The sequence below is a fragment of the Diabrotica undecimpunctata genome, chromosome 7, assembly GCF_040954645.1.
Source record: "Diabrotica undecimpunctata isolate CICGRU chromosome 7, icDiaUnde3, whole genome shotgun sequence".
In the NCBI taxonomy this organism is placed as follows: domain Eukaryota; kingdom Metazoa; phylum Arthropoda; class Insecta; order Coleoptera; family Chrysomelidae; genus Diabrotica; species Diabrotica undecimpunctata.
The window spans coordinates 104,178,915-104,194,825 of record NC_092809.1 but is presented as its reverse complement, the minus strand read 5'-3'; the positions used below and the strand labels follow the sequence as shown (position 1 = coordinate 104,194,825).

General features: G+C 32.4%; 2 protein-coding genes across 3 annotated transcripts in view; one reads left to right on the top strand and one right to left on the bottom strand.

Moving 5' to 3' along the window:
• Slob (Slowpoke binding protein) overlaps positions 1–15,911 on the bottom strand; it is a 244,998-nt gene that overhangs the window by 185,325 nt on the left and 43,762 nt on the right. The window lies entirely within an intron of this gene.
• Positions 298–1,785, top strand: LOC140446906 (uncharacterized). The gene is made up of 3 exons (XM_072539495.1): positions 298–564; positions 803–1,209; positions 1,267–1,785. Exons 1-2 carry the CDS (start codon positions 470–472, stop codon positions 1,200–1,202), a joined length of 495 nt encoding a protein of 164 aa, XP_072395596.1. The 5' UTR covers positions 298–469; the 3' UTR covers positions 1,203–1,209; positions 1,267–1,785.

The window sequence follows — 15,911 nt, the reverse complement described above, 5'->3', positions numbered from 1 at the left end:
CTTGCTGACTCATTTTTTTTCACTAGTAACTGGTTCAACTTAACTTGGTAACTTTCGAATGCACAAATAAAACCCAAATATTAGGATGCTCTCCAATTTATACTTATCCAGTAAAAAAAAAATCAATTGACGTATTTCTGTAACTTGTTATTCAACGTGATTATATTTTAGGATCAAAAAGTTTAAATTTATCAATAATTCTGCAAACTAGTTGTTATTAAACGTGATTGTATTTTTAGAGGTCAGAAAGATCAAATCTGATGCAGATAAGTTGTTATTCAATGTGACTGCATTTTTATGGGTCAAAAGGGTTAACTCTGATGTAAATAAGTTATTTGCAATGTTTTAAAATTACAAAGTCAGTTTAATGTTAAATTGTTTTTTTTCTCAGTTTCTTGTTATAAATACAGACAGTCGTTTAAGACTAATCCAATTGTAAGTAGCAAGCAGTGAACAAACAACATCAAGAATGGCAACAGTACCCTGTCAGTTGGTAATTTTAACTGAAGATCCGGTTCATTTTCCTATTGAAACGGCTTTCCTTATTATAAAGGAATTGTTTGTGTAAGTATTGAGTTTATTATTTATACACTTTTTTCCTTGTTTATTTCACCATATTTGCATTTGATTTTATTGTTTATCTAAAATAATTTTATACATAATTTTATTTTGTTTTACCTCTTGATATTTTACTAATTTATCTAATTTCTTTTTTCTATATTCTATCTATGTATTTTTTATTCTAATGATCGTATTTTAATAACATTTTTATTTATGATTGTTTAATTTCGTTAAATTTTAGATATGGTGTCAAAGAGGTGTCTCTTAAGGGAAGTAAAATATTTGTGAGTCTCAGCTATACACCCAATAGCAAAAGTCTTAAAAAGAAATTTGGGAATCTTCCGGTTCGGTATATGAGGACCAAAGTAAAGACAGAGCAAGAATTCCAAATTTTAGAGAATGTCGTAAAACGATACAGATTTAACTTGTTGGACGATGAATTGGAAGAGTTTGAGCGACATCAACAAGTCCAAAAGCAACTTGGGTTGAAGAGACCACTATACATACAAGAGGCACCGGATGAGGCCTCAACATCAAGCAAGAAGCAAAGAACGGTTCCTCCAAGTACAATAGTACATATAGAAGAAGAATGTGATGAGAATGATCTGAATATAGATCATTTTCTAAGTCAAAGGACATAATAAACAAGTAAGTGCTTTCTGCTTCCCACTAGAAAAAAGGTAACTAGTATATATTTTATTTCAGATATGTGTTGGTATTGGAATGAAGATTGAGCGAGAGGAAAATATTTTTGTATGTATATCTGTGTATATATTTTTATAGATTATAATAAAATACTTTTTAATAATATCTCTTTATTTATTTATTACTTACAACTTTTATTCTAATAAAAAATATTGATCAATTTTTTTTCTATATCGACCATTCTTTATTTCACTGTCTTTAAAAATTGATAAGAATCCATAATTCTCTTTCCAGCATATCGAACATATTTTTTTTAAATCTTCAAAAGTCATATCTGTTCCGACGTGGTCATTGTAAATGTGTTTTAGGTTTAAATCGTCTTGTTTGAATACAATTAAAATATTTGCATTGTCTCTTATAAGGTGTTTAGGTATTTTTGCATAACTCTGACTCAAATAAAATGGATCCACCTGAGAATGTCGAGACATGCTAAAGTATTCTCGAATAACATCTTGGTTGTCACAAGCAACATCATCAAAGATAAAAATTGAATTGGGCTTCGCTTCAGATGGGTGCATTATATCCGTACTTCCACTGTAAGTATAATATCCTATTCCTTTAATTGGTTCTAGCAAAGTTTCTAAATATTTGTACTTTGGTTGCATTAATGATTTTGAGTAAATATACACATTTTCAAATTTTAATCCATTAGCATGTTCCAATAGACTTATCATCACATTGGTCTTACCACAATTTAAAGGGCCAACTATAAGACATCGAATAGTTGAAGGGAACAAAACTCCATGCTTTTTAAACTTATTCTCAATTGGTTCCAATAAATTATTCTCCACATCAAGCGTAGTCTTTTGTTTTACAAGCTTCATGTCTGATATCAATTTAAAAATAAATGTCTTGTGTGTATCTATTAATAAAAGACTATTTTTAATTTTTATTTTTTTATTGTCAACACTTTCTACAATATTTATACCAATAATGAATATTAAATACATTGTTTAGAGCACATTGTAAATTTTCATTGTTATGTTGAAAACATGGATGTGATTTAAAAATATGATTCATAGTCTCATCGGAAAGTATATTAGGTTCATCTTCTACACAATCAATGCGATTTTCCATGAATTTTTCCAAATATTTTTTTGTTTCATGATTTCTTACCAATATTGTTTCGTCTAATACGTTGTCGTGTAAAAATTTTGAAATTTCTTCATATTTTAGATGAGTATCACAAAAATGCCAAGATTGCCAATTTAAACCATGGTTTTGAACACATTGTTGTTCGATACATTTTATATATGACTTATTTATCATTGCTTCTGTTACTGGTAAAACAACCATTCTGTGTATAATGTTTTCGGTAGTAGGATCTAAAATAGCAATTTCCCTACAAAGAAATACATCTTCCCCAGGAAAAGAGAAACCTTGGATATCCACAATGAACATGTTTTCACTCTCTCGATATTCTCTAACAACAAACAAAATCTTGCAAGTGGAACGTCTTTTACATATTTTTCTATCCCCTCTTTATTATATTGCGTCACTTTTATCTATCCATGAGTTGTGAGAACTATCAAAACCTAACCACTTGACAAAAATTTTATGTTTCTTTCTCTTTAATACCTTTTCAACTAAATAACTGTCTTTATGTTTAACTTTTTGTAACTGGTCCTTATAAAATCCCCCAAGAATTTCTTCACCTTTATAGTCTTTTAAATAATATGTAATAGGGTTTCCCAGTTTTATTTTATAAACAGTGAAAATTTCATTAGACCAATTTGGATTGTATTTTTTGTCAAAAACTCCTCGATGTTTTGAAATGCGTACATGATCACCAATATGAAATTTTTGACTTTCCAAATCGACAATTTTAATGTGATTGTATACAGTGTTTAACAATAGTTTTTCATGCTTCTTCTTAACATCCACTGGTTTCATTCCTATTGTTCTGTGAACTTTATTGTTGTATTCATTAACAACTTGTTGTAAAATATTAATCCATTTGTAGGTACCGTTGAAACTAAACTGTTTCCAAATCATTGATTTAATCGTGCGAATAACTCGCTCAGCAATCGCAGCCTTTTTTTCACTGTATACATTGTAATGATTAATATTATATTTTTTCATCAATTTTTTCATATGTGGATTAAAAAATTCAGTTCCCATATCTGTTTGAAGATTATTTGGTTTTTGCTGTTTAAACACATACTCCATACATTTGGCTACTTCAACACCTGATTTATTTTTTAGTGGTAAAGCCCATAAAAATTTTGAAAAACAATTTATTACAACCAAAATATATTTGAAATTTCTGTTTGTATTTGAATATTTTTGCATATCAATCAAGTCGGCTTGGAACAAATCATTAAGAGATTTTATAATAATTCTTCGTCTTTTAAAGTTAATTCTTGCAGGTTTGTGTAACTCATTAACGATATCTCTTTTAACAGACATGATATTTATTCTATAATGTTTGCCTCTTTTAGTTCTTCAATAATTGAATTTATTTCATTTGTATGTCCTGTATGGCCAGCTATACTCCGTCTACCCAACAGACGGAGTTATCACGTGAATACCATGTGAACTCATGAAATATTATAATCATTCCTACAAACAGTCAAACTAGTCAGAATTCGTGGCAAACAGTTGATCAGTGAGAGAACAAGAATACTGTCATTAGTGCTATCCTCCCTACTTGCGCTGGTCGACTATTCGTTCATAGTTTCTGACGGTTTGGCCGCTCGTTCATAGAAACCTATTGATACTGCCATGTTCGCATTAAACCAGTGACGTACCAGAAAAATAAAAGTTATTATACAGACAAAAATTGAAATGAACGATTATTTTATAAAAACATGTTATGTACATAGTAATAAAAAAAACGTAAATTTCAATAGGATTAATTGGGAGCGTTATAAAAGCTTAAGATACCGCTAAAATGTAAGTAACGCAAGCTTGACTGTACGGGAAATATATGTAGCGTTCATTTTAAACAATTTTTAACATTTGGCGTAGAAGTGGACAATTCAATTTTAAAATATAACCTCAATCTGACACTATAACTTAAAAATTTTTAATGCAATACAAAAATAAAAGAAGTTCCTTAAAAAGTAAACAATAAAACCTGGAAGTGTCTTTAACAAATGGGGAGAAATGGGAATCAAAATACTATAGGCTAACTTTAGGCAATGTGGACATTATACACAAATGTAAATGTGTAGGTGATTGTAGCTTACCCCATTTGTACAACATATACGCAACTACGCAACATCGACCATGTTGAGTTCTGATGCTTTTAAGTGTCTTAAGTGCCAGGTCTTACGTGGTAGGTCAAATCCAGGAGGTGTCTCTGTGATACAAGGTATAACTGTATTTGGTTGAGGTTCCGACCATTCATGGATCCATGTGGTGATTATGTTGAACTTGGTAGTTGCAGCTAATTCTGAGGTTTGTATTGGAGATTTTCTGGAGCGCAGTCGACCTTGGTTTGCATCTTTTATATAGTTATGAATCGGCAGCGCCATGTTGCTAAGGATCTTCGTATATTCTTTGGTCAGCAGATTGGTAGCCAATGAGTTGGTTTAGGTTTGATTACTCCAGCTATCATTCTCATGCTGTTATTGAGCTGGATATCAATCTTTTGAACGTAAGTACTGTTGATCCATATTGGTATGCAATATTTAGCTATAGAATAAACAAGAGCTAAGCCTGAAGACGTGAGTCTGGATAACGATGCCTCCATTTTGTGCCGCAGAGCTTCTGAATTATGTTAGTTTTGGTTTTTAGTTTTTTAGCAACTGTACTTAAATGTTTTCTAAAGCTTACCGTTCTGCCCAAAACCACGCCTAGGTATTTTGGATGTTTATTGTGGTTGAGTCATGTGTTATCAAAAGAACTTTAAGTAGTATTCTGGACTCCAGATTGCTGTTTAGGTGAAAGTAGGTTACTTCAGTTTTAGAGGCATTGGGGCAAAGTCTCCATTTTTGAAAGTAACGTTCCATAATTGCTAGGTCTTGCGTCAGAATCTCTTCAGCTTCTTTTGTGATTTTCTTGTTGTCAATAAAGCCCAGTCATCAGCATAGCCAAACTTTGTTGATGTTGTCGGAATGTCTGCGATATATTTTTGAGTTTTTTGGGGGTGCTTATTTCGTATCCCATAGTTACTTGAAATACTTTGTTGGTGAGCATATTTTCTATTAGTCTAGCGGTGAATTTGCAAGGCAGAGTACGTAAGAGTCTATAAATCATTCCTTCTGGTCAGACTGTGTTTAAAGCTGCAGATCATTGGGCTGATTCTTTTAAACATTACTGTTTTAAGTAGTTTATACTATAAGAATTATATTGTAAGAAATTGGTCGATAGCTTTTTGGGTGATCAGCTGGTTTATCTGGTTTTAGTATTGCTATGAATTTTGAATGTTTAAATTCCCGTGGGATTCTGAATGCATTTGAGTATGTATTCGTGGTGGATTCCGTCGAAATCTGGGTCTTTTCCCGGTGAAACGTGGGATTTTAGTGGAATTTTAGTGTTTAATGTAGTATTTTTTAAGTGTACTGTGTACTGATTGTTCCTTAAAAAAATCTAAGTAGATGTAGAAAAAATTTCATAGTTTTCCACGTTGAAATGTGAAGGAGTGATTGATTATAATAGTTCTACCCTGGTAATTTTACTGGACGTTACTTGGCGCGTCCCTGTTTCTTATAAAATAATTTATACATATTTATACTGCGTGATTACATCCACAATACTTTTTTGACCAAGGTCCTGATCAGCTTTGAACAGGTCTTGAACAGGTCTTGAACAGGTCTCGAACAGGTCTTGAACAGGTCTTGATCAGCTTTGAACAGGTCTTGAACAGGTCTTGAACAGGTCTTGAACAGGTCTTGAACAGCTTTGAACAGGTCTTGAACAGGTCTTGAACAGGTCTTGAACAGCTTTGAACAGGTCTTGAACAGGTCTTGAACAGCTTTGAACAGGTCTTGAACAGGTCTTGAACAGCTTTGAACAGGTCTTGAACAGGTCTTGAACAGGTCCTGATCAGCTTTGAACAGGTCTTGAACAGGTCTCGAACAGGTCTTGAACAGGTCTTGAACAGGTCTTGAACAGCTTTGAACAGGTCTTGAACAGGTCTTGAACAGGTCTCGAACAGGTCTTGAACAGCTTTCAGATTTGGTACTAGTCTAGCCCCCAATTAGACACTTATGTCAACAAGGTTATGAAAATATTTATTGTGTACAGGGTGTTAAATAAGAGTAAACTTTTTTTTTAACTTTTTATTTATACTTAAAAACCCAAAGTACAGATTTGTTTCATTAGATGAACTACAGTTAAAACATTTGAACTACATTGGTTAGAGGATTATATTTAACAATACGGTCATGTATAATTATACAATAAGCAGTTGTGTTAGCTGGTATATTCTTATTAGTTTCTATTTATATTCTCATATCGACACTTCCTGATTTAATTGATTCATTTTGTCTGCTGCAATCAATAACAAATATCGGAGCAACAGCACAGAATTGTAACATAGTAAGGCATGGATCTCCTATGGATTTGTAATAGTACGACGGTTGAAATTGTGCATACATTTCATATGCAAGGGTATAATGTCTTTTACTAAAGTTCAAGTTCAAATTGTCATACGGGTACATTTCAGAATTTAGAAATAGCTTTAAGTTTGTAAGATTACAGTGATCAAAATAGCTGTTCTCTTCTTTTATTGCATTCTTTTTGGCAGTTTGTAATGCAAACAAAACAAATCGTGGTCTCTCCAATAGACTGGTAGTTTTTACATTCCAGTTAAATTTCATTGTCTGAGGCAGTAGAGGAATTTCATGATATTCCCAGCTTCTATATGCAAGCTCCAAACTGGACCCATTTTCAATAAATTTATATAAACGTAACTTTTCTGAATCGGACACTTGAATATGAGGCATTTTCCATATTAATTTAAATATTTCCACTTTTGGTTTCAGTTCAGTTTCTACTGTAGACATTACTGCATTTAAATCAGTTGAACTTCTTATCAATACGAGTTCTTGGCGTATGTTAATAAGAATTTTTGTAAAATCTTCAAAAAATCCAAGTACAAGTTTGAGTGGAATACAAACATTAAAATTTCCTGCTTTATCAGCAACTGTTGGTGTGTCATTAATACTCCAACCTATACAGTTGTATCGATTAGATTCAGTTTGTGTGAACGAAGCATAGTTTTTCATTGTCGTTGTTATACCTAAATTTCTCACTCTATCTATTACACAGCCTCCAATTTCATATCGTATTTCATCAAATAAATGCATCAAACCATTATTAATAAAGCGCAAAGTATTGCTTTCTTTCCCATCATTCGTTAAACGTCCTTCAATATACAGATAACTCTCAGAAGGTAGGGTGTATATATCTTGAGTCTGAATTGGTATTCTTATTTCATCACAATGATTAAAAGTTGCATTGGCATAGGGTAAATGACTGTGCATTTCTCGACTCACAACTGAATTGTCAACCAATACACGATCTCCAATATTTAAAATGTTAAAACTCATATTCACTCTTCTTACAAGTACACCTCAAGAAAATCCCTAGTATTCTAGTATTAATAAAAAACTTTATTCTACACCAAGTATTTCTTTTCTTTTTCCCTGTCACTGTCGTAGTTGTTGTGTTTTATTTTAAATCCTAGTGAGGTTAAAAAGACTTTGTTTTCTGTTGTCAACGGTTTGAGAGTCTGCTTGTCACTAATGTTTTTATCAACACTCTTAATATTATATACACTGTCCACACCTGGATTAAATTTGCTACAGTTGTAAATTAAAACCATTATTTATACTTTTTTTAAATGTAGTCTTAACGTAATAACTTCTCGTGTGAAATTAACAAGATTACCGTCCTGGTCAACTATTTTAATGAAAATTTCATCAATATATCTATTTGTGACAGGTAAATAAATTACCTTTTTTGGAATTTCCACAATTTTGTAACCCGGTAAGACATTTGGATAAAACATGTGGATGATATGACCTTGGTTTTCATTGACGTATGAATTAGTGATTAGATTACATTCCACACAAATAGAATTAACCTTTGTGATATGCACAGGATTCTCAGCTACATGAGTCTTTAAAGGTGAGAGCCGTTTTGGTGTAAATCCCAATAAGGGAGCAATGGTATTTGGTTTTTCAAAATGGATTACTTTGTTGCTTTTTATTTCACATTTGAGTGTATTGTTATTAATTCTCAATATCAAACTTGTAGGTTGATCTATATTATGATTTTTTCTAGGCACACCTTTACCAATTGTATTATTTTTTTCTTGACTCTTTCCTTTATTAATTTCTGTATCATCTTTATCTGGTGTTTGATCTACTTTTAATTCTAATTCAGTTATTTTTTCAGTTAAATAATTTGAAAGATCTTCGACTTCATAAGAACCATGTGGAATCGTTATATCGTAACCATCTATATAAAACTTGTTGTTTGTTTGGTCTACATTTGGAATTGTATTGTATGACATGAAATCTATTAAACCTAGTACATACTGTTCATTTTCGTTTAAAATAATTGGTGGGTAAATTTTTGTTGATAACACCGATTCTCTTCCAGATAACACAAAAGTGTACGACATGTTCAAACGATAATCATAGAGTAAATAAAAGAATATTCTTTTAAAAAGGGTATTTATTTAAAAAATCTAAACACAATTGTCCACAATTTACAGTGTTATAAGTTTGATAAATTTTATGATTATAAACAATTTGAGAATAACCATTTGAATTAAAGTATGATATAGCTTCCAACGGTGGTCTCAGATTACCAAAACTATCAAAATATACGACTTTGGATTTATTCTTCTTGTAAGCTGTCCAATGAGTTCCAGGACCGTCTTTATTGTCTAAATTAATAATTCCACTCTCATGTTGCCAAATTTTTTTCGGAAACCCATTTCTCATCATTACACCTCTAAAATGTGGGATTTTCATTAATTTTGCATATTTTTGTAACTCTACATTTGTCAAAGCATGTTTTGGAATTTTTATTTGATCCATTTTCTTATTCATAAAAAAATACCCATTCCACTTTTATATGGTTTCAAGTATAAACCTTTTCCAATTGCCAGTGCTTCCATTTTGTTTTTCGAGTAAATCTTCTTTAGCTGCTTTTGCTTCGTTAATAGTTTTAACGATAGCTGATGTACCCCCAGCAATAGTGCCCAATGCGCTCAACCCAGCAAATATCGGTATTAGAGGTAATATACCCCCAGTTTTTGGAACTTGGATTACTCGACCACGTGGTTTTTTAATGTTTTTGTAGGATTTCACAATTCGTAATGCTTGTTGAATAGCTTCCCTTAACGTTCTTGGTTTGCTTTCCAATAGTTTCTTTCTAATGTCTCGAATTACTCTCAATAAACTAAATGACTTTTGCTTTGAAATTTTTCTTTTAGAAGATGAGGAGGAGGATGTGACCTTTGTTTTAGTGCTGTTTCTTGTCTTTTTCTTATTACCAACCATCTTGACTGTTTCCAACCAACTACCCATAATACACACAACAACAAGTCTTTATTAAAAAAAAAACGACAATAGAAAATGTAGCATATATTAATTATTATTAATTACATAAAAATTTTTTAAAATTACTGTCTTCGAACGTGGTTGATTCCTTCGATTGGAAATGGTAGCGGTCTCCTTCCCAATGGGTAATCGGCATCTCTATGGGGTTCTAAATGGTTAAGCCTCCCTAGTTGTTGTGCTTGAACACCCTCATCTCTTTGCCGATACCTACTAAATTCTCTCGTGAAGAGTCTTGTCCTGGCATTGTCTCTTTGCTTACCATGGAATTCAACAACACAACTCTTAACTCCCATTTCACTGTTATCTTTACTTTTTTCTCTCTGTTAAACTGTTAACACACAGCTTATTAACAACGATACAGATCAGACTGAATTAGTTATTGGTATATGTGCGTATATATATATATATATATATATATATATATATATATATATATATATATATATATAGTATCTACATATTTTTTTTATATTTTTTAATTTAATACAATTTACTTATTATATCTTAACTTTTTTCTTAACTGGATCATCATCATCCTCATCTTCATTGTTTATGTCTCGTTTTCTTTTTTGGGTATTGTTTAATAAGTAATTTAAGTTGATTTTTGCTTTTTTGACACCAACTACATTGTCATCAATTATTTTTCGTTTTTCTCTTCTTTTGGAAAGAAGGTCATCATCATCATCAACAAAATCATCTGTAATGTCCACATCCATATTATTTTCTAATTGTTTTGCTCTTTTATGATTTAAAAGCTTTTGTTGTATTTTTTGTTTATTTTTTTTTACATTTTGTTTGCGTTTACTTGATTTGGAAATAGTTAATCCTTGGAGTAATAAAGTACAATGGTCTATATTTTCAGTTAGTTTTTCTAAATTATTTTTAGCTTTGTTCAATTCTTTATTACAACTTTTTGTTACAGCTTTATATTTAGTAGAACCTAGACCCATACCTAATTTCACTTTTGCTTTCATTGCACCAGCTACACCAAGTGCTGCCAATTTTTCAGAAAATGCTGTATTTTTCGATCGAAACTGTTCAAGAGCTTTTTCACCTAGAATCTTATCAGCCTTATGTCGTTCGGATAGATCTTTATTTTGAGAATATGCAATATCATGTTCACGACACGCCTCGTCTAATCCATTTATTCCCCTATCTCCTCGTGCTAGTCGTTTCTGTAATTTGGTGCCGGGTCCACAAAACCTATAACCTCCAGGGATGTGCATTTCGAAAGGTAATTTATTAATGACAGCGTTTAACATATTGGTAGCGTACTCGTAGACGATTTACAAATTAATACATAGTTATTCTAAATATAAGTCTTTATATATTTTTTCTCTTCTTCAGACAACTGACCTCACATTTCACCAAACATACTACTTGGTATATTTTTAGCACCAGATCTGGATCTCAAATATTCTATGTAGTCACAGTTTATACAATTCCTATTAGATATTTCAGTCTCCCCACCACACTTTGGACATTTATACTTTACTGGTACAGGCATACTTATTTTTGGATGAATAGATGACTTGGGTTATTTTTGTCACCACCAAATTGTCTAAATATACTTTTTAAGTAACAATTTACACAAAGTGTATTTGGAATCTCAGTTTCACCACCACACTTTGTACATTTATATGTCACAGGTACAGGCATATTCAAAGGGCAAAATAAAAATGAGCTTTATGTTATATTTACAGCTATTTTATTATTCTAATTTTTTATCATGCGATTACATTATTTTTTATTGTTGCGGTCTCTGTCTCTTTACATACATTCTACTAGGTATATTTTTAGCACCACTCTCTTCCTTGTACACCTCTTCCAATTCACAATTTATACACAGGTCATTTCGTTCTTCAGTGTCACCCCCACACTTTGGACATTTATGTTTCACAGGAACAGGCATATTTATTGTTCTCACTCACAATTTATTTGTTGTTGTCGTTGATTCTCTGAAAGATGGGATAAACTCTTTCTACAAAGGCACAATCGGGACTAAATTTTTTGTGATCTTCGATTATATTGTCATTTGATTCCCATTTGTAAATCTCTACGCCACACTTGAAACACTTTACTATATCTTCCACTTGGAGAAAGTAAAATCCACAAGCAGCTAACTCTATTTCAGATTTATTCCCCTTCCAATTGTTAAAAGTTGAGAGCCTTGAATAAAACTCGTCTAGCATGTACACCTCAAGACACATCTTGATTACTGACAAAATTTTGCTGGATACATTTATTTAAAATAAATAACTTGTTTCAAAACAAATAAAATTTATAGTATCAATCCAATATTGTTTTATTTACATCTACCCACATATATCATTAAAATATATATACACAATAAAGCATTTATGTGATACATAGTTATTTTTCCTTTTCCTACAAGTTTCAAAAGTAAAGACTAGGCAGGCTAGGCTAGGCAGGCTATACAGATATATCTAAGCATCGTACACAAAAAAAATTTTTGACGCAACAACACCTAAAATATTTCCAAGTCTCAATACAAAATTTATTTTTTCGATCACCCTGTACAAATTTAACGAAAAGAAGAGGAGATGAAGCGATAAGCGATGAGTTTTGCACTCGACATACAAGGTGGTCCGTTCCACTCAAAGACACCCCCTCTGGTCATTGTCGACCGATTCTTTTACTTCTTCAGGACAGGTAAGACAAAGAAGAGACAAGTGTAAAAACATACAGGTAACGTAGGTGACAATTCTTCGGCTGAGAAGAAGAGATCTAGAGATAAGCGACTAGTTCTTACGACCCTCTGGTCATTGTCGATCACTTCTTCGGGAGAGAAGAAGAAGAGATCAAGCGATAAGCGACCAGTTCTTACAACCCTCTGGTCATTGTCGATCACTTCTTGTACTTCTTGTACACCCCCAAGGTCAAATCATGGCATCGATACCTTCGCATCGGAGACCCTGATGGACAGGTTACCAAAGTGATTCAGGACCCCGCTTCCTTATCTACTGCTTCCCTTATTATTAGCCTCTGTTAGATATTTGATGCTTTTTTTATTTAAATTCTCATAAGGAGGTAAAAGTTCATTTATGGTTGCCATTCTAAAATCAAATGATGACATTTTTTGTCCAGAATATATATTATATAATTGAAAAACATTATTGAGCATCATGTCCATAATATGGAAAAAAGTTTCTTTGGCCATCTTATTGTTTTTCTTTCGTGAAGGTAGTCTGAAAGCATTTGATCAAGGTGATCTACACCTGACATGTTTACTGTATTCGGCGACAGGCAATGGCTTAGCAACTTTTTGTTTTCTTTTATTTTCTACTTCAACCATTGTATTTACATATTTATTTGAAATATATAAAACATCCCTCTTATCCTTCCACTTTTATATCATTACTCCTTTAGCATATTGCGCAAGTTTCTCCCTTTTTCAGCTTAGTTGAAATAACAGCTTTGGGTGTCATTTTTCTATTAGACCGAAGTGTACCGGTACAGTGAGTCTGATTCTTAATTAGAGTCCTGGCTAAAGAAAAACTGTTGTAATAGTTGTCCATATAAATATGATGGCCAATATTTAATAATCCATCCATTAAATGTAGGACAACTTTTTCAGAATATCCTTTACCGCCAGTATCGTCTAACATACCAGTATATACAGCAAATTTTTGAGCAATACCTCTAGGGTTTGTTAATAAATACAACTTAATCCCATATTTGTGTTTTTTGTTTTTAATGTATTGCTTGAACATAATCCTGCCTCGAAAAAGAACCATAGATTCATCTAGAGATAACTCACAACCTTGATAAAATATTTCTGCCATTTTTTCGTTAAAGAAATTTATTATCGGTCTTATTTTGTAAAGTCTATCTTCAGGTCTAGATTCACCTGGTGGAGGATTTCTGGAGAAATGAAGTGCTCGCAGTATCAGCAAAAACCTGTTTTTACTCATACTAGAAGAAATTCTAGCGTTATTAAATAAAGGGTCCCGTTTCCAATAATCGCGCATCCTTGGTTGTCGTACAACACCCGTATGTAAAAATATTCCAAAAAATATTAATAACTTTTCCTTCGTCATATTTTTCCATGAACAAATTCTAGATTTTTCTTGTGTCTGCACCGATAAAAAAATATTTTCCGCGTTAATATTTGTTTTATCAACTATAAATTCTAAATTATCATCAGTAAATATATTACGAAAAAAACAGATTGGAGTGTTTTCTGGTAGAACTGCATTGAATGACTGATTTTTAAGAAACGGAAAATCTTTCATCTCACCTGGTACATCTTCCCAACAGATGTCGGAACATTCATCTACAGTTTCTTCAGCCGCAGATTGTTGTAAATCCACATTTTCTTCAGCCGCAGGTTGTTGCGAATCAGTTATTACTTTTTCGATTTCATTCTCACTCTCCGAGTCCGTTCCTGTCCATCCGCAATCAAATTCCTCCTTTAATACAAAATCACTAAACTCGTCACTATTTTCCAACATTTCTAACAATTCTGCTTCAGTGTACTTATAATAACGACTCCTTTTAGGTCTGGAAGGACCAGCCTCAACGTATTCATTTTGCATGATAATAAAACAATAAAAATATTTGAAAAACTTGAACCACCTGTATTTATGAGTAATAAATATCCTTCCTTGAGTACCTACTAAGAAAGAAAGAAATTATAGCGTTATTAAATAAAGGGTCCCGTTTCCAATAATCGCGCATCCTTGATTGTCGTACAACACCCATATGTAAAAATATTCCAAAAAATATTAATAATTTTTCCTTCGTCATATTTTTCCGTGAATAAATTCTAGATTTTTCTTGTGTCTGCACAGATAAAAAAATATTTTCCGCGTTAATATTTGTTTCATCAACTATAAATTCTAAAATATCATCAGTAAATATACTACGAAAAAAACAGATTGGAGTGTTTTCTGGTAGAACTGCATTGAATGACTGATTTTTAAGAAACGGAAAATCTTTCATCTCACCTGGTACATCTTCCCAACAACTATCGGAACATTCATCTACAGTTTCTTCAGCCGCAGGTTGTTGTAAATCCACATTTTCTTCAGCCGCAGGTTGTTGCGAATCAGATATTACTTTTCCGATTTCATTCTCACTCTTGGAGTCCGTTCCTGTCCATCCGCAATCAAATTCCTCCTTTAATTCAAAATCACTAAACTCGTCACTATTTTCCAACATTTCTAACAATTCTGCTTCAGTGTACTTATAATAACGACTCCTTTTAGGTCTGGAAGGACCAGCCTCAACGTATTCATTTTGCATGATAATAAAACAATAAAAATATTTGAAAAACTTGAACCACCTGTATTTATGAGTAATAAATATCCTTCCTTGAGTACCTACTAAGAAAGTTGCAACACAACTGCGGTTCCGACTAAGAAACGTAAATAAATATATAAATACGTACCAAACGCTTATAAGCGACAGAGGTACCCGAGCAAAATACACAGTGACACTTAGAAGCGTCAAAGGCATCCAACCTGTTAAACAATAGAGGACTCAAGGAATCTTCCTGTTTGGGTTAAGCTGTTTTTAATAGCGACTATACTTCATTCAATTTCAAGATAAACCCCAAGTAAACAGTTTCAGATACGTGATCGGTGGGTGTTTCGTGTCATCGTAGCTTGTAATTGGTGATAAATGGTGATAAAAGTGCTAACCAATGACAAGCTGCGACGAGACGATACACCCACCGATTACGCTTCTGAAACTCTTTACCTCAGGCTTATCTTGAAAATGAACGAAGTCTAGTCGCTAATAAAACAGCTTAACCCAAACAGGAAGATTATCTGAGTGTTCTATTGTTTAACCTAATTATAGATAAAATAATACAAAAGAAAGAACTAAAAAACGATACCAAATGAGAGAAAACAACTTCAAATAATCTGCTATGCAGACGACGCAAAGTGAAGACGATTATAATTGCAATATAGCCGCCAGTAAATTTAACGTGTCAATTTCCCCAAAAAAGCCAAATGGAAAGACAGCTTACTGGAGGGATATTAAAAAACAGACAGAGTCACGTCTACATAAAACAAAGAAGAACAACAAGAAGGAGAGAATTCTATTCTAATAGTATATTATCGGTTAATAATCCCGGTATGTATTCTTTCT